The 19,459-nt window shown below is 44.0% G+C and overlaps 1 protein-coding gene across 1 annotated transcript in view; it reads left to right on the forward strand.

Moving 5' to 3' along the window:
- Positions 1-18,723: 18,723 nt before the first annotated feature.
- IGFBP7 (insulin like growth factor binding protein 7) overlaps positions 18,724-19,459 on the forward strand; it is a 72,286-nt gene continuing 71,550 nt past the window's right edge. Inside the window, exon 1 of the mRNA XM_003985355.5 lies at positions 18,724-19,251. Coding sequence (XP_003985404.3) covers positions 18,777-19,251 — 475 coding nt within the window. The 5' untranslated portion in view covers positions 18,724-18,776. The remainder of the gene's footprint in view (positions 19,252-19,459) is intronic.

The following is a 19,459-nucleotide window of genomic DNA, read 5'->3' on the forward strand; positions in this document are numbered from 1 at the left end:
TCTCTTATTTAGGATGTAAATCTAGAAGTGGCCAAACCAGATACATTTTAGGAGACATTAAAGGGCTTAAAATTTATATGATAAAATAAATCACTTGTTCTCAGTAAGCAGGACTAAGTAACGCATTGTTGGATTTCAGAATTTCAGCTGATTGCAGCTGCCAACTTCAGGCCGCTGTCGGCTGGCTGGCTAGGGTTGGTTGGGGCTGACTGAACTTCACGCATGCTGGAATCATAAAAACATTCAGACAGAATTGGCCACCCCATCAGAGAGTGCTTTGTTTTTGTTTTTGCTTCCACATGAGGCCCTTTATACTTCATTAGGATTAGGAACAATATGCATTTTAATGCTTTTGCAAATTATGGCAGGTTGAAACCCGAGCTAAAAAGAACCATATTTCTTGTACTCCAGTATCCTGTATAGCTGCCTCCCTAGGAGGTAGCTCAGCTGACCTGCTTCTTAATCCAGCCCTACAAAATTCACTTGAATAATAGGTTTGACTTTTTAAGTAAAGTTTAAAAACCACAAAAGAATAAGCACGCACATCAGGGTACACCAGAGAGTTAGAATGGGTACTTGTAAAATGAAGAGTATTTTTATTTTGTTTTTAAGATTTTAAAAGTATATTCATTTTTGAGAGAGAGAGAGAGAGAGCGCATGAGTAGGGAGGGGCAAAGAGAGAGGGAAACAGAGGATCGGAAGCAGGTTCGGGGCCGTAGAGAGCCGGATGCCGGGCTGGAACTCAGGAACCCTGAGATCATGACCTGAGCAGAAATTGGACGCTCAACCCAGGCTCCCCTGAAGAATATTTTTAAAGTCTCACATGGTTATTGACTACTGCCCTTTTCCCTGATGAGCACCTCATCCGGCCCAAACAGTAACAATCACTTTACCTTTGAAGTAATTAGCTTTGACTACTGCCAGATGTGGGAAGGAAAGGGGAAATGAAAAGAAGACAACCCCCAGTGATGGCTAACAGTGTACCCTCTCTCTTTCCCAGGTGAGTGAAGAGAGATGAGTCTATTCTGCCTATGTCCACCTTTTCCCCCTATAATTGGCCAATGTCCCCTGTGGAAAATATATTCAATGGCAGCAATCTCTTCCCTTTCCCCTTACAAATCTGCACCCATTTTTTGTGCTGATACAGACAATTCACTTGATTTCCAGAGAGGACCCCACCCGGAGTGAGAGAATCAAGCCGAGATTCCTCTCCAACATCCTGGGGAGCAGCCCAGCTCCATCGCCCCACTGGCAGTGTACCCACATGGATGGGAGATCAGGGCCGGCAGGACTTGGCACTTGGTGGAGCTGCCCTCTGAAGCTCATCCAATAATCCCCCCCACTGGATGCAGGAGGTATGGAGATAATGATTATTTCCTGAATATCGTGCTGTTTAAACAGCCCTGCTGCGGTGTTTGGAGAGATTCAGGATGTTTTTGCATCCCAGGTGCTGTTGGAGCTGCCGAGCTAAGCTAAACACAATGCACAGGCATTGAGAACAGGTGGTGGCTGGCCAGACTGCTGGCAGTCAGGGTGGTGGTAGCTGTTTTTCTTGTTCCAGAAGTTGGCAGAGGAATGCATGCTTTGGTACAATCAGTAGCTTTCCATCCTCAGAAAAAGAATGTTTTCCCTGACCCCAGAGCGTGAAGACACACGTCTGCACTGCTGAAAAGCCCTTTCTGAGATGGAACAAAGTCTGAAACTGCAGACTGCCATTCAGAATCATCCTGGCTTTATCCCTGATTTTAGCTGAAGCTTTTTGGCTTGTAAAATGAGTGACCCACTCAAGCTAGCTGAAGAGGGTATGTGTGTGTGTGTAGAGGTGGTATTGTAAGGACATGAGGGAAGAAATAGCTCTGGGGCTCAAAGGAGCTAGAAATCCACCAGGAATCAGATGTCTCAGGGACTGTGTAGCCCCTCCCATCTCTAGGTCCATCACAGACCCCTCCCTCATCAACTGTTTTCCTGTTTGCCATGGCCCCCATGGCCCCTAGCCTCGCCACCTTCTTGGAAAGTCCTTCCCTGACCCCCATTTGCTGCTGTCTCTCCCAATTCTCTATCAGATAACTGTTTTATCATTCCATTGCCTTTGTCACTGCAACGGATAGAATATTGGTCTCCAAAATGCATATGTTGAAATCTGATCCCCCAATGTGATGTTATTTGGAGGTGAGGGCTTTGGGAGGTAATTAGGTCATGATTAGGTCATAATTAGGTGGAACCTTCATGAATGGGATTAGTGCCCTTTAAGAAGAGGCCAAAGGGCTACCTAGCCCTCTTTCTGCCATGTGAGAATATAACAAAAAGCTGGCTGTCTGCAAACCAGGAAGCAGGACCTCCCCAGAACCCGATCCTGCTGGTGCCCTGATCTTGGACTTCCAGCCTCTAGAACTGTGAGGAATAAATTTCTGTTGTTTATCAAGCACCCAGCTTATGGTACTTTGTTATAGAAGCCTGAACTAATACAACTGCCACCCAAAATTTTTTATTTGCTATTCTTTTCCCTACTTTAACACACCCTCAGTGAGAGCAGGACTTTGACTTGTACATCACCACCATCCTAAAATAGCAGGAGGCAGGTAGCACTCATGAAATGCATGATCTTTCACACCCCCTGCTATGGAATTTCTGTGATTTTGGTTCAGATTCCCAAGAGAGAACATCTGATTGGTTCTCTAGCCAGCAAATGGACTTGTGCCTTTAGTTCGGGCATCTGTCCTCGGTCATAGGGGAGGGGTCATAGACTGCCCTCTACAAGGGACTGAAAAACGCTTGGTCTCTAAGGGATCTATGGGTGAAGAAGACACTGAAACTTGTCTCAGAGGGGACTTGCCACCTTGTAGAATTACCTCCCACTACACATGTATGTACACAAGTGTGTGTACAATCCATTTGCTACCCTATGCATGTGGGTCAGTCTTCAAGAAGATGCCTAACTCTGATTAGACATTCAAACTTGATGTTAGGTCACCCTGTATCCCCTGCTTCCAGATCTTGCCTGAAGCTATTCCCTCTCTGCCAGAAAGCTTCACCCCCAACTAGCCCAATCTCCATGATCAGTCTACAGATGTTATAACCTTAAGTCAGAAATCAACTCAGATTTTAGCCCTCTCTCAGATTCTGCCATTCTCAATTAGCCACTCCTCTCCCCAAACTCAGGATCTGCCTTGTTGTGACCTCTATTAGGGACTTACTCCAGGCTTCTTTCAAAGACAAAGGTAAGAATCAGATAGTAAAATGTAAATTTACAGAAGTAAAGCGTGACATCCATGCCGGGTACAAGAGACTGCTAGGAGTGTGTTCATGTAGAGGACACAGGTTCCTGAAGAAGGTTGTTGGAGGGTACTGTGGAATGTACAAAATGACATAGAGAAAAGTCGTAAGGCTGATAAGGTTACACTCTGCCTATCTAACAACAAAGACAAGCCCAGTCTTTACCCAATGCAAGCTATCTCTAGATTTACCCCTGAGACCAATGGGCATCAACTTTGGCTGTGTATTAAGGTCACCTGGGGTGCTTTTGAAAAATATCCATGTCCAGACCCTCACTCTAGAGGTGGTGACTTAATTGCTCTGAGGTGGGGCATGGTCACTGAGAACCATTTGAAACAAAACACATATCATAAGAGAAAGACAAGGGCTTTGGTTCCAAAGTGGACTGAGCATGAATCCCAATCCCATCCTTTACCATCTTCACACATCTTCTGCAAGTCACTTAAAATGTCTTGAGTCTCCCTTTCCATACATACAAGTAAAATGGCGACTAGTAATTCTTACCTCATATGATTATTGTAAGGATGGAGAAAACATGTTTAAAATTCCTAGAACATAATGGGCCCTCAATGGAATGGTGGGTATAATGTCCCACCATTATTAATGTCCCCCCACCCCCAACAACCTGCTGCACAGTGATATTTAACACTATATGGTTTCAATATATAAGGCAGTGCTGCCTACGCAACAAAATATTACTGCTTTAAAGAGGGTTGCTTTGCTTCTACATAGACCCCCTCAGCCGTCATGTGGGAAAGTTGCTTGGCAGCTGAATATACTCTTCTCTGAGAGGTAACATCATCCAGACTCTGACTCTTCATTGAGGCGCTATGCCCTTAATAAGTAACATTTGTGTCAGCAACTCCAGACCAGGAGGCAGCTATTCTGTCACAAAGCAACTGACACAGAAGTCAGTAACTGCTCTTGAATAAGAATGCTGTGCCTACAGAAAGCAGTGGGTAGCAAAGACACTATGGGAATATCACATGAATGTGGGCCAAGCATCTTTCACATTGTTCAGCCACATTTACATATGAGAGAAAAGCCATCACCATACACAAAAAACAAGGAGAAATACATTTCCTGTTTTTTTATTAGCAAAATAATAGTATCCAGTTCCCAAATTCCATTAAAGAAATTCTTCCTGGCTTTTTCCTGTACTTGTCCCCCTTCCCACCCAAAACTGGAACTAAATGTATAATGCAATGGTATGAAGTCTGGCTTGACCAAGTTTGTAGGTAAGATAAACATGTTATAGTCTGAACCATTAGAGAAGAGAATATGGCACATTGTAATCAGGATAATTATTTGTTGACTTAATTTCGATTGTGGAAATGTTGATGAGCCTAGCTTCCCTACTTTAAAATATAAGGGGGAGGCACCTGGGTGGCTCAGCTGGTTAAGTGTCCCACTTCGGCTCAGGTCACGATCTCACGGTTGGTGGGTTCAAGCCCCGCATCGGGCTCTGTGCTGACAGCTCAGAGCCTGAAGCCTGCTTCGGATTCTGTGTCTCCTTCTCTCTCTGCCCCTCCTCTGCTCCTGCTCTCTCTCTGTCTCTCAATAAATTAATTAATTTAAAAAGTTAAAAATAAATTAAAAATAAATAAAATATAAAATGTGGTAGGAAATTCCAACATGGAAATTTACAGATTAAATTAAGACAAATGATTGCAAGACAAACAAAAAATACCTATGATAACAAAAGTATCCTGATCAGGAGCCTAATTCATGAATTAACCTATTGATTTTTCTCAGCTGTGAACATTAGCCAGTGCTTTGTTTTTTTCCTCCATCTAGTAGTGGGTCAACAAACTATGGCCCATGGGTCAAACCCAGCACACCACCTGTTTTTTAAAATAAAGTTTTATTGGTACACAGCCACATTCACTTGTTTACATATCTATGTAACATCTATGGCTGTTTTGATGCTACAATAACAGAGTTGTACAGTTTTGAGATTGTATAGCCTAAAAAGTTTTAAGTATTTCCTATGTGACCCTTTGCCAGAAAAGTTTGCCAAACCCTGCTCTGTTAAAACACAGAATAAGATCATCTCCCCACCAAAAATACTTAGGCTAACCATGATAGCTTCAGTAAAAATATATTAAAATACATGCTTGAAGATTTACACTTTATAAAGAGTACACGGAATAGCAACAATGTGTTTATTATTTGTTACATACCATTTGGGAAAAATTACTAAGTAAAATTACCTTATACCACTAAATATCTATTTTTATATAGATAAGAGTTATGCCAACAGTAAAGATTTCATTTCAGTCTTTATTAATAATTACTAGATGCTTAGTTATTTTCACCTATCAGGGAAACTTGAACAAGAAATACAGTTCATATTATTTCTGTCTTAGTTTTTCCACAGATTAAATGTAAAAGGAAATGGAGCTGGTGTGTTTAATTCAACTCAGCACTTTCTAACAAGGATGAAATAGTGTCAATTATATGCACTGCAGTTGTTTTAAAGCAAACTGAAACATAAAATATACTCAATTTAATTAAAGCATAAAAATAAAATGAGGTATCAATAGTAAAAGAGTGAGAACAGCAGTATTGGTATGGTAATCTTATTTATGCATCTAGATTTACTGCATCCAGAATTGTGTGGGTTTTAAACAGTCATTAATGGGAATCTGGGTAAAATAGAGCAACAAAGGAGGAAAAAAACAATTTAAATAAGTGATATTTTTCTTCTTTGCATTTAGCCATCGTCTAAAGAAGGGGCTATTAAAATTTTAAATCAGTTTTTAATCAAACTTTAGTGGTATAATATTTAATTGAAAACACCACCAGATGTTCTTTACCAAAACATCTTTCATAATGGCTAAATCAAGGTCTAAGGAGTTATTTAATGAGATAATTGTTGGTCTGTGAATACAGCAGCAGTTTCTTATTTACTTATAACACTAAAACACATGAGTTTGGTGGCTAGCCGAGGTGCTTTGACTGCTCTCTGCTTCTCATATCTTTCCCTGTGTGGTCCAAACAAAGATGGGTGCTTGGAACACCAAACCTCGAAGTCCAAGCCAACAGATGAGCCCTACGTATCAGAGGCCTGGGAGATTGGCACCCTCTTTGAAACCCAGGAAAAATTCCACTGATAAGATATAGGGCATAGGTAACCAACTGCAAGGTTCACAGGCACCCAAAAGCAAGGAAGGGAAGTCACAGAGCTTGGCTTCAGTGAAGAGTTCATTCCAGAAAACAGTATTTGCCAATTTTGGTAGGCGGAATTCTCAACTGACCACCCAAGATTTCCCCCTCTAATCTCCAGGGCCTTAAATATGATGAGATATCAAGCTCATGATTATGTTACATTACATGGCAAAAGAGATTTTGCAGGTAGAATTAAATTATTACTGCTCAACTGACTAGCAGTTAATCAGAAGGGAGATTATTCAGGTGAGCCTAGTCTAATCACATGAACTGTCTAAAGGCAGACAGTCCTCTTTGGCTGGTGGCAGAAGAGGAAGTCAGAGAGATTTGAAGTTCTAGAAAGATTCGGTAATTCTATTGCTGCTCTGAAGATGGAGGGGGCCACATACAAGTACCAGAGAGCTGTCCAGACAATAGCCAGCAAAAAAAGAAGGACTTCAGCCCTACAACTACAGAGACTAAATTTTGCCAACAATGAAAATGGTCTTGGAAGTGGAGTCTTCCCCCAGACCCTCAAGATAAGAACCCAATTCATCCCACACTCTCATTTCAGCCCAGTCAATCCTGCAAGGTGCTAAACCTGTGTTAATTTGTTAAGCAGCAATAGAAAATTAACACCACCACCCTCTCTGTTATTAAGCCCAGAATGACAGGACATTTCCAAAGCATCTATCGGTTTTTCTTATTCAGACTCTGCTTGATCAAATTCCTAAGATCCCCTTGACACTCACCATGAAATTAATAGTAGATCCTCTGTCTAAAAGAAAAGATGGAACTGAGAATCTTTAAAATATCATGCAAGTTACACCAAGATCTGCAAGCACCTTTTCCAAAAAGACAAATACTGTAGCAGGTGAAATGTGTAATGCTTTTCTTTTTAAGTTTATTTTCTTTTTATTTATTTATTTTGAGAGGGGGGGAAGAGAGAGCATGAGCAGGAGAGGGGCAGAGAGAGAGGGAAAGAGAGAATCCCAAACAGACTCCATGCTAACAGCAAGGAGCCCAATGTGGGACTTGAGCTCACAAATAGTGTGATCATGACTTGAACCAACACCAAGAGTGGGGCGCTTAACCAACTGAGTCACCCAGGTGCCCCAAAAACCTGTAATGCTTCTGAGGTTCCTGGGAGACACCTGTCTCCAGAAAAGTCGTGTGGGTTTGCCATTCAATGTTACTACCATAGGTTAAGAGAGAGGCAGACTTAACTGTGAACCTACTTTAAATGGGGTGATTAAATTCAGGTTGGATATTAACATTTCAGCTACATGGGAGATAATAAAAAGGGTCCCAACTCAAGCCCTTTGAATCAGCTCCTGTTTGTGAGCAGAACGTTCTGTGTCCACTTTGCCCTTGAAAGTGAAGCACTAGAACTGCTTAGCCTTTTGAAAAAATACATCTCACCAGCAGGGGGCTGAAACCAGAGTGGGGAATATTAAAATGTCATTTACTGTTCTTTGAGATAGAGAGTGAAAGAGCAATGGAACACCCTTGGATGCCTTGGAACCTCTGCCTTATTGCTTATCTTAAAAGAATGTGGAATGAACATCCCCAAACCTTGGCAGGTCCTAAAGCAGCAACCATGTAACTGAAGAACTCCACAGATGCAGGGGACGCTATTCTTTTCAAAACTAAGCACTGTTCTCCCATAGACCTTCCCATCAGCAGATGGCTCAGAGATCCAGCTTGTAAGTCTTGCCAGTTTGGCTAGACAGACCAGCACTATATAAACCAGTTTCCATTTTGTCCCACTCACCATTTTAACTTCATCAGTGTTCACATTGGGTTGTTTAAAACAGGTGGGGGAGGGGGTTGTAAAACGACTGAAAGATTTTCAGACTTAAGGCAAACACTAGATATCTCTAATACCCTAAGTGTGGCCCGCAAAGTCATTTAGCCCCTCAGGGACACCAAAAGATCTACCCACCCACCCCCTCACACCCTGAGTCCCACCAAAAAATATGAGAGGAATCAGAGGAGTAAAGAAAAAGGAAAATAAAGCTGTGTTTATGCAATTCCCCCCAACCTAGTGAGAGGGGAAGGTCTGACAATGATCTATTTTAGTCTATTCATCAACTTTGATAAACTCACTGGTTTAGTAATCCTGTGAAAACACTGAGGAATACACAGAAAATAATTGAAAAATAATGTATTGAGGGTTAAGTAAGTCCTAAGCACTGTTCCAAGTGCTCTATGTGTATTAGCTCATTTAATGTCCCTACAACCTTGTGATTTTCACCCTTGTGTTACAGATGAGAAACTGAGGCACAGAGAGGTTAAGTTACTTTACTTAAATTCATAGAGCTAGAAAGTGCTGGAAATTGGAATAGGAGAAGAAAGCGATCCCAAAAAAATTATATATTTTGTGCTGAGATGTCTTTTTTTTAAAGTTTATTTATTTTTTGAGAGAGAGAGACAGAAAGAGCATACAAGTGGGAAAGGGGCAAAGAGAGAAAGAGAGAGAGAATCCCAAGCAGGCTCGAAGCTGCCAGTGCAGAGCCTGAAGTGGGCTTGAACCCACCAACCATGAGATCATGACCTGAGCCAAAGTCAAGAGCCAGACACTTAACCAACTGAGCCACCCAGGTGCCCTGAGCTGAGATGTCTTAGATGACAGAGGACTAACCAGTGGGAGATGTACAGAAAAATCATTCATTCATTCATTCATGCATGCATGCACGCATCTTTTGGGCTGAGAGCTAGAGATACAGCAATAGTAAATCAGTTTTTAAAGCCACTTATTAACCTTGAGATTGCACAGTCCTGTGGTTAGATCCAGGGCAGTAGAACTAAAATGGAAAATGTGCCCAGGAGGGACCCCACCGCCAGACCTGAGGGTTAGAGAAGGCTCTTCCCACAGAAAGCAATGTATTAACTGAGACCTGAAGTATGAGTGCCTTAGCCCTTTGAGAAGGGGTTTTGCTTCCCCCTCCCCTCTCCAGCGCTAAATGCTTTAAAAACAGACCCAAAAAAGAAGAGAGGAAGAGACTATGGGAGCCAAATTCCAAAAGAACCCAGTCATTTCCTCCTACCCAGAAAGCCCCTAGGGAGGAAGAAAGGGCTTGGCAAAGGCAGAACAGGACAGGGTGGATGGACCGGGAAAGGCTGGAGGCCTGGACTGATGCCCTTACTGAAAGGAAGGAAGCTCTTGAGGGCAAATCCAGCTACATATGCCGTGGGGGAGCATCTGTAGCTGGATTGGGCATGTGCAGGAAGAATACAACTCGGTTGAGTGAAAGTAGTCCTGACACGCAGCTACCCCAGGAAGGCCCGGCAAGAAGGAGCTGAGCCTCCTGCAGCTCATGACACAGAGGTCTACACCCGCAGGTGGGAGTCAAACAGACCTGGCTCCAGACCGCGGGAGTCCGGGCTTGGCTGGGGTTCAAAAGCACCACCATCAGAAGGGTACTGGGCAAAGGAGGAGGAGTTCAGTCCCAGAGAGAGAGAGTATAGCATCTTGGGAATGCGATAAATGCTCAGCTTCTCTAGAGAATTCCAGAAAGAAGTAACACGTGAGAAGTCTAGAGAGGATGGCACATTCAGGGAACTGGAAGTCTTGTGGTGTGGCAGATCAGCGAGGTCAAAGGGCAAGGGTCAAGCAATGTGCTGGAGGATGCGTTTTAAAATATTAAAAATGTTGTGAGAAGTCTGGCATTTTTATTATCACCTGCGGGGGGGGGGGGTAATCAACAGCATTTATTTAGATATAAACCTTCGATTGACCAGAGCTGCCTCAGGAGGCCCAGATTAAAAATGTTATATATTCTAATTGGTTTGATGCAGTTATATCAAAGAATAGCTTTAATTGGGTCCCCAGTGAGCTTGCAAATGCTTGTGGTATAGAATTACATTAAGAACATAACCCAAAAAGATTTATTGGGCTGTCTTCTGAGAGGCACATGAAGCTGGAAGGTGTCGCTTTCCCACATTAAGCCAATTTCTTGGACTTACAAACATCCATCACCACAATGCCATGGCTAAAAAGGTGGAAGGTTTCCCAGACAGGCATCATTGTCACATTGTCATTGTCAAAGCCCCTTCTAATATTCCCACTGTGTAGTAACAGGATACCTCAATTGGGTCTGCTTCCCATCCTGGGGGCTGTTCAAGCCTCCAGGAGACTCCCCAGCTATGAGCTAGACTGTCCCATGAATGCCTGAGACTTGGGATCACACACAGAACATGGGAGATTTCACCCAAGGCCAAGGAGACACTAGTTCCTTTCTCTTGGAGTTGTATCCCCTCTCCCCTCTCTTAAATATCTCATCCTCAAATCATTTCTGCTGCAGTAAGAAAATCGCTGGGGGGAACTCCCCTGCCCCTGAAGGCCTTGACTGTCAAGCCAACCACCAGAACATCTCATGGGCTTCCAGAACCCAAGATTAAGTGACATGAGAACAAAAATTTCACCTCTCAACCTTGGAGAAAACCTAAAAATGTTACTTCTCAATAAGGCATAGACCCAAAAGAATTCCACTCAACAAGAATCACAAGAAGAGGGACTCAAATTTTTCCAATTTTCCCACTGTTCTGGCACATCAACACTTCTCTTAAAAAGCAAGCATTTTTGGGGCGCCTGGGTGGCGCAGTTGGTTAAACGTCCGACTTCAGCCAGGTCACGATCTCGCGGTCCGTGAGTTCGAGCCCCGCGTCAGGCTCTGGGCTGATGGCTCGGAGCCTGGAGCCTGTTTCCGATTCTGTGTCTCCCTCTCTCTCTGCCCCTCCCCTGTTTATGCTCTGTCTCTCTCTGTCCCAAAAATAAATAAAAAACGTTGAAAAAAAAATTAAAAAAAAAAAAAAAAAAAGCAAGCATTTTTATAAAACATGAATGCTATGAGAAGGCAGTAATGAGGGAGGTGCCCTGGCTTTAGGGATTTGGATCTGAAACTTGATAGCTATAGATGGTGACAATACTGGAATTAGCTTGTTATCCACCCAAGAGGCTGACACATCAGCCAGCTAGCTGCATTGTAGGAGTAGATAAAGTAACTATCATGTCATTTGGTTATCAGCTTTTAAAAAAGTGAAAAGAATGTTGTTATCCTACTCCCTTAACAAGCTTTTAAAAAAAGAATAAAGCAGCATCAGTGAAAGAAAATCTGTTAAACTCCACATCTTAACATCCTAACTGATGATCTGTTCAGAAGGGAAGGGATCAAGCACTCAGGATAAATATCCCCACAAACTTTCAGGCACCCATAGGGCCCCCTCCTAAGCACAAAGTTTTCCTCGAAGTTAAGTTTCTGACTGGACCACTTATTCCCTGAAAACATTTTATTCATCCTGATTTGATATTCTCCCAGGCCTCTTACAACAATGAGGAGACATTCTTTATTTTTTTTATTTTTCTACTTTGCCAAGGTGAATTATGGAATCAGGCAACTGGAAGATTAATATGGGGGCACTGCATCATTTACCGCCAAATGATCATATCATTTCCCCCATAACAAAAAAGGATGGAGTCTAATTATGGAATAACCCAAGGAGATTTCTTTCTACTTGTTGTCACAAGAAGCAATGCTTCTCTAATTTATTTTATAGGGGGATGCAAATGTAAAAGTCTGTGTTAATTCAAAGTTAAAGTGTAAAATAATGGATTTTAAGCCAGAAAATGAAGCTCCTAGGGATTTAACAGCTTCAGTGATATATCTGGTATAGTGAGGATTAGAGCATAAACCTACATTTTCTTTGCATCTGTGTGTATTTGGAAGTTAGCTTATTACGCAGTGACCTTCTGAAAATCTTGAAAGGCTGTCATAACAGCATAATATGAGAGAGACCATCTTCCTTGATGATCTCTAAAAGTCCTTCAGGTGTCTCTGTGCCCCTGATGACTTACGGTCAGGGTTAATGGCATGCTCCGACATCACCTAGCTTTAAATGACCTCTAGAGAGTCCTTCAAGTTCTGTGTCTCTAATATTGAATTTTATAGGCTTTTAATGCCTTTTCAATTATATCATTAGCTATTTCCCTGCATAGCTGTAGCTCTTTTAAGAGATCAGATATAGAATGCTGATAAGAAAGTGGTTTCTGTACTTTATTAAACAATGAGATTTTATCATTGAGGGACTTCACATATACAGAGAGAACCAACATCAAGGGCTGGCTCTAAGTCAAATTTCTTGCAATGTCTCTATGACAATGTGATATGATCACTAGGGAGGCTTCCCCCCCACTTCCCTTTCTAGAACGGTCCATGAAGAATAGACCTGGTTTTGGGGCACCTGGGTGGCTCAGTCGGTTGGGCATCGACTTCAGCTCAGGTCATGATCTCACAGTCCGTGAGTTTGAGACCCATGTCAGGCTCTGTGCTGACAGCTCAGAGCCTGAAGCCTGTTTCGGATTCTGTGTCTCCCTCTCTCTATGCTCCTCCCCTGCTCATGCTGTGTCTCTCTCTGTCTCAAAAATAAATAAAAACATTAAAAAAAATTTTTTTTAAAGGTGAAAAATTAAAAAGAAAAAGAGTAGACCTGGTTTTATAAAGAATCAGCACATCCAGGGGTGGCTCAGTTGGTTAAGTATCCAACTCTTGGTTTCAGCTCAGCTCATGATCTCATGGTTCGTGAGTTTGAGCCCTGCGTAGGGCTCTATGCTGACAGTGCAGAGTCTGCTTGAGAATCTCTTCCTCTCTTTCTGCTCTTCCTGTGCTCTCTCTCTCTCAAAATAAATAAATAAACTTTAAAAATTCTACTCTTAAAAAAAATCAGCATGTCCAAAATCAAGATCATTATCTTCCACCAATACAAACCTGCCTCAGCACCAGCTTCCACCAAGTTTTCCATGCAAGAAATTTCGAGGGTCCTCTTGACTTCCTGTCATGGTCACTTTCCAAAACCTGAATGTTCTACATCTTAAAGACCACTCATCCACCCCGTCCCCTCTATCTAGGGTGACCACATGTCCCCGTTGTCCAGGTCGATCTTGATTTATGTCAGTTGTTGCAGCATAATTATGAACAGTGCTCCCTTTTGCTCACAAAAGTGTCCAAGATGGACAACAAATGATACAGTCCATTCCCTTCCTTCCCATCACCATGCCTCACTTCAAGCCCTCATTGATTCCTGCCCGTATGGTGGTTGTCGTGGGCAGTAGTCATTACCCAACTGTCTTCTCTCTCTCATTTACTTCTCTCTCTCATTTACTTTTTCAAAGTGTTAACTGAATGCAAATTCTGTGTCAGACACAATGTTGGCACCAGGTTGGGCTTCGATGTAAGGCTGTGCAGTGTGGACACAAGAGGCGAGCAAGGCTGGAATTCAGCCTTCCCTTCACCTGCTAGGCTATGTATTTTGGTGCAGGCTAGGTCCTCCTCCCAGAAGGAAGAGGTGACTTCCTCTTGGCACAAAGGCACAGTCTGCTTGCCAAGTCATGCACCCTCTGTACTGTATCTGCCCAGCAGGGGGGCTTTTTTTTCTAATTTATTTAAGGACATTACAAAGGCTAAAGGTAGCCCCTACTTTGTGGAAATTTTGCTCCTTCTTCAAGTCTGTCCCTATTGGAATTCATTCCTCTCTTCTGTATTAACCTTCCTACACTGCAAACCTGATCTTGCCTCTCCCTTGCCTCCTTCAACAACTCACTGCCATCTATAAGCTCCAGTTCAAAGTCTTGGGCATGATGTGCAAAACCCTCAGTCATCTCATATCTGCCCTCTTTCCAGAGCCTTTTCTCCCCATTTTCCTGCATTTCTCTCCATGCACACCTTGTTTCAGCTATGCTGGACTTCTTTCAGTTGTTGGAATGTGACAAAATGATTTCCACTGGCTTCATCCTTCTCATGTGCTGTTTATCTGGGCTGGGATAATCATCCACACCCCATCCCACCATCTGACAATCTACTTACTGATGGTGATGAAGGGGGAGAGAGAGAGGAGGAGAAAATTAAATGATGTTAAAGATGATGAAGAACTATTGTAACGGACTGTTAAATAGAACAATTTTTCCTGTGCCTGGAAATGGAGCTAGGATCTACAACCTAAAACTACAGATGCTATGTGTCCCCACATTTGAGAAAAGAGCCACCAAGAACTGGTGCAGAATGTTCCTCAGTGCTAAATCGCCATAATCAACCCAACCTGGCTCACGAACCCCTGCTCTCTATAAGCACGTTCGGAATGAATGAGAGCCTAGTGGAGGGTGTAGGAGGGTTCCCCTCCCTTCCCATGCCTGCCCCCTACCACCCAAAGAAGCCAAGTGAGGGGGTAAAGCCAACATGTCTGTGGTGTTTTCAATAAAGGGAAACAAACATTCCATTTTCCAGTTAGATATCTGCTGAGGAGGCAGGGCCCAGGGGGACACAGCAGGGCAGGCTACGTGGAACCATGAGTTTCCCACAGATGTCATTGAAGTTTGCTGGACTGAGAAGTCTTGGAGATGCCCTACCAAGAAGGGTGCTTGCTAGATACATGAACCCAGTGGCAAAGGGATTTGGAATGTGCTATGGGTTGGGGTGGGGGAATGCTGAACTGAAGGAGAATAGAAGAAAAGGAGTTGGAGGGCAAATCTCTCATGGCCCTTTATCCAAAGGCCACCAAGAATGCACCTGTAGTCAAATAAGTAATAAGTTGGCTTTATTCCTCATTGTAGCAAGACAGAATGGACTCCATATGGAACTGGGTGATGTCTCAGTAAGAAGGTGTTAAAAAGAACCTATTACAGGTTTTGGACTTGGGTAATTTTGGGGAAGGTCTAAGGAAGCAGGAGTTCACTCTGGATGGAACAATTCTATGATTATCTCAATAAATCTTATCTGTAGGGAGGGCAGACACGAGTAATAGAAATAATTGTTAAAGTAGCAATCTTTTTTCTTCTTTTTCAAGTTTTTATTTAATTAAAGTAACAGTCTTGTTTAGTGAGGCAGGGGGTGCTTACTCTTTTGTGGGTGGCACCTTGTCAGAAGTAGGGAGAGGATCTTGCCCTTATAGCCCTCAGAGGAAACCAACCCTCCCAGCACCTTGATTTTGGACTTCCAGACTCCAGAACTGTAAAAAAATACATTTCTGTTGTATAAGCCGCCTCATCTGTCCTATTTTATTTATTTATATTTATTGCAGCCCTAACAAACTAATAACTTGTAACAAGTAAAGAGATTGAATTAATAACAAAACACTGTCCATGAAGAAAAGCCTGCTCCCAGATGACTTCACTGGTGAAATCTAAACATTTAAAGAAAAATTAAAATAAATTCTTCAGAAACTCTTGGAAAAAAAACAAAAACAAAAACGGAGGATGCGAGAATACTTCCTAACTCATTCTGAGGCCACTATCACCCTGATACCAAAACCAAAGACAACAAAGAAAACTACAGTCTAATAGTGAATATAAGTGCCAAAATCTGCAACAAAATACTAGCAAACCAAATCCAGAAACATATAAAAAAGGATTATACATCATGACTAAGTGGGATTTATCCCAGGAATGCAAGTTTGGTTTAACATTCAAAAAATCAATTAATGTAATATGCCATATCAAGAGAAGAAAATACATCTTGATTGATCATCTCAACAGATGCAAAAAAAAAAAAAAGGCATTTGACAAAATTCAAAATTCTAATTCTTGATGATAAAAGCACTCAACAAAACGGGAATGGAAAAGAATTTCCTCAACCTGATAAGACCATCTGTGAAAAACTCCCAGGTAACATTGTACTTAATGGTGAAAGACTTAAAGCTTTCCCTCTAAGGTTAAGGTCAGGAGCAAGACAAGGATGCTCATTCTCACCACTTTGACTCCACATTATACTGGAGGTTCTAACCAGAGCAATTGGGCAAGAAAAAAAATCATAAAGGGCATCAAGATTAAACAGGAAGAAGTATAAAATTCTCTCTATTTGCAAATGATATAATCCTTTCTCCATACCTAGGCTTTTCATCTCACTAGAACTGAAGCTGAATAGGTGACAGTATCTTCTTTCTTGGAAGCAAGAAGTTGTCAAATTTCTTTGTAAAGGCTCTATTTTCCTGCCTTTTCTCCTTCTTCTGAATAACCACATCTGTTCCTATTTTCAGGTGCTCCACATAGGCACTATCACACAACCCAGGTGCCCTCTTCAGTGACAAGAATGCTGTTCACTCTTCTGCTTGCTGGACAGTGAGGGTTCCCATATGCTTGCATCCTCACTGCTGGCTCCAATGCAGGACTTCAAAACACCACAGCATACAGTGGCTGTGAGTACCCCTGTGCCCTCCCACCCACCCACAAACTTGTAGAGCCTGAAGGCTTCATCTGGCTGCATAGCCTACCTGGGAGCTAACTTAATAAGCACCTTTATTGTCTGTCTTCCCTTTCTGCCCACTCCCAACACCTCCATCCCCAAACCCCATGCAACTGGTGTTCCTCATGTGGCCTCTCAGGTAAACTATATGCACTGGAATCCTTGTTCTCAGGGTCCGCTTCTAGGCAACCTAAATCTATGATAGATAGTTATAGTGGGTCATCATCAACTTAGTGGACCTTTACCAGTGAGTTCGTAATGTTGCAACATAACAGGAAATATCAGAGCTCACTCCACATTTGTTTCAATTTGGGACTTACACTGGGTCATGTAAACTATATCTCTTATAGTGGGACAAAGGCAAGAATATTTAGGAAAACTCTGCTCCAAAGACTTTTCATCCTTTTATAAACAACGGTCATGTCAGGGTGCCTGAGTGGCTCAGTCAGTTAAGCATCCAGCTTTGGCTCAGGTCATGATCTCGCTGTCCATGAGTTCAAGCCCCAAGTCGGGCCCTGTGCTGACAGCTCAGAGCCTAAAGCCTGCTTCGGATTCTGTGTCTCCCTCTCTCTTTGCTACTCCCCTGCTTACGCTGTCTCTCTCTCTCTCTCTCTCTCTCTCTCTCTCTCTCCCTCTCAAAAAAAAAGAAAAGAAAAAAAAAGAAAAAAAAACAATGGTCATGTCAACATATGACCTTAAAAAAAAAAAAAAGTGCCACTTTTCCAGAATATTTCTAAGGAGAGGCCAAAAAGCAGTGCTAGGTTTTCTGGATTGAAAGGTGCTTGTTTTTTTATTCCCCAAGTAAATTTTATGATTATTTAATTTCCAAAAAAGTTTACAATTATGCTAGTAAGGCTGGTGAGAATGACAGCCATATATTGCTGGTGGCATCATGAATCACACACTTTGAGTTAGCAATCCTACAAATCCTTGAATTTATGCTAAGAAAAAAGAGAACTAAAAGGACATGCAGAATCATGCACATTGCAATGTTGTATGTTCAATAAAAATGTAAAGAATTTAAATGGATAGGAGGGATTTGAAGGGCATACTCTTGGAAAAAGAGGCTTTAAGGTTAAGTTTGCAGAGCATTTTACAGAAAGGCTGAGGAGGAAATGTCAGGTGTTTAATATCAAAAACTTCATGGGTTTACCATTTCTTCAGGTGCCTCAGTGGCACACCCAGCTGTGTCCTGTTCTCTGGAGAAGTTTGATGGAGCTCCAACACAATTTAGTAGGAACCTACGACAATGAAACGGTGAAACAGCTCTCTCATGGATTCAGTACTCACACTTGAAACTTGATTTGGCATAGAAAAGCACTGGAGGAGGAGTCAATTAATGAGGTTCCCAAAAGAGGAGTGGTTGGCAATGATTTGTCCTCTTAGCCTGGCACCCAAGGCCACACCGGGCCTGTGGCCAACAGGGACACAAATCCCCATGTGGAGTTTTTTGTTTGTTTGTTTGTTTGTTTGTTTGTTTGTTTATTTATTTTGAGTCGGTGTGGGGGAGGAGCAGAGAGAGAGAGAGAGAAAGAGAGGGAGAGAGAGAATCCCAGGCAGGCTCCATGCTCAATGCAGGGCTGGTTCCCAAGGACCAGCAGATCATGACCTGAGCCAAAACCCAGCCAGATGTACAACCTCCTGACCCATCCAGGCGCCCCCTCACCCTGTGGCGTTTTGTTCTTTAAAAAGCTTTCCAAACTTCAGAGTAATTTAGGACTCAGGTCTCCCAGGCCCACGGAGAATTTAATAGATTAAACACAGGATAATCGCAAAGTTGTTGTCGTTAAGAAGTATAACTGTCTGGGCGAGGAACCAGAAGCTGAGGGAGCCGCCGTCCTTGCCGGCGACCTCGAGGGACTGGGGAGCGGTGCACTGGGCTAAGGGGCGGGAAGCACTGGAGACCCAGCCTCCCGGGCCTGCGCGGATGCCCTGCCCCGCCCCGCCGGCAGGGGCGCGCTGGAGCCCGGCGGTCCCGGGAGGCGCGGCGCGGGCGGGGCGGCCGCGCTCTCGCCGCCCTGGGGTGTGGCTCCCGCGGCCCGGCCGGGCGGGGCGCGGGGTTTAAAACGTCAGCCTGCGGGATCAGGCTTACTCGCGCTCCCGCCGCCTCCACGCCCAGCCATGGAGTGGCCGCCGCTGCGCGCCCTGCTCCTCAGCGCGGCCGGGCTGCTGCTCCTGCTCCTGCCCCTCTCCTCTTCCTCCTCTTCGGACGTCTGCGGCCCCTGCGAGCCGGCCGCCTGCCCGCCCCTGCCCCCGCGGGGCTGCCCTCTGGGCGAGACCCGCGACGCCTGTGGCTGCTGCCCGGTGTGCGCCCGCGGCGAGGGCGAGCCGTGCGGGGGCGGCGGCGCCGGCAGGGGGCACTGCGCGCCGGGCATGGAGTGCGTGAAGAGCCGCAAGAGGCGGAAGGGTAAAGCCGGGGCAGCAGCCGGCGGCCCGGGGGTGAGCGGCGTGTGCGTGTGCAAGAGCCGCTACCCGGTGTGCGGTAGCGACGGCATCACCTACTCCAGCGGGTGCCAGCTGCGCGCCGCCAGCCTGAGGGCCGAGAGCCGTGGGGAGAAGGCTATCACCCAGGTCAGCAAGGGCACCTGCGAGCAAGGTGGGCACGAGCGCTTTCCCTTCCAACCCTGCCTCGTCGGCCGCGCGCCCCCTCGCGGGTCAGACCCGGCGGGGCGTACTCGGCCGTTGTGCCCCGGGATACTTCCCTGGGCATCCGGGAGACGGATCCGAGGGGAGGATTTGGGCGCCTCTGAGAGGCTAGGAGGCATAGGCAACGCCCCCTCTTCTCTCTTCTCCCTCCCTCCCTT

Source organism: Felis catus, chromosome B1 (genome assembly GCF_018350175.1).
Source record: "Felis catus isolate Fca126 chromosome B1, F.catus_Fca126_mat1.0, whole genome shotgun sequence".
NCBI lineage: Eukaryota > Metazoa > Chordata > Mammalia > Carnivora > Felidae > Felis > Felis catus.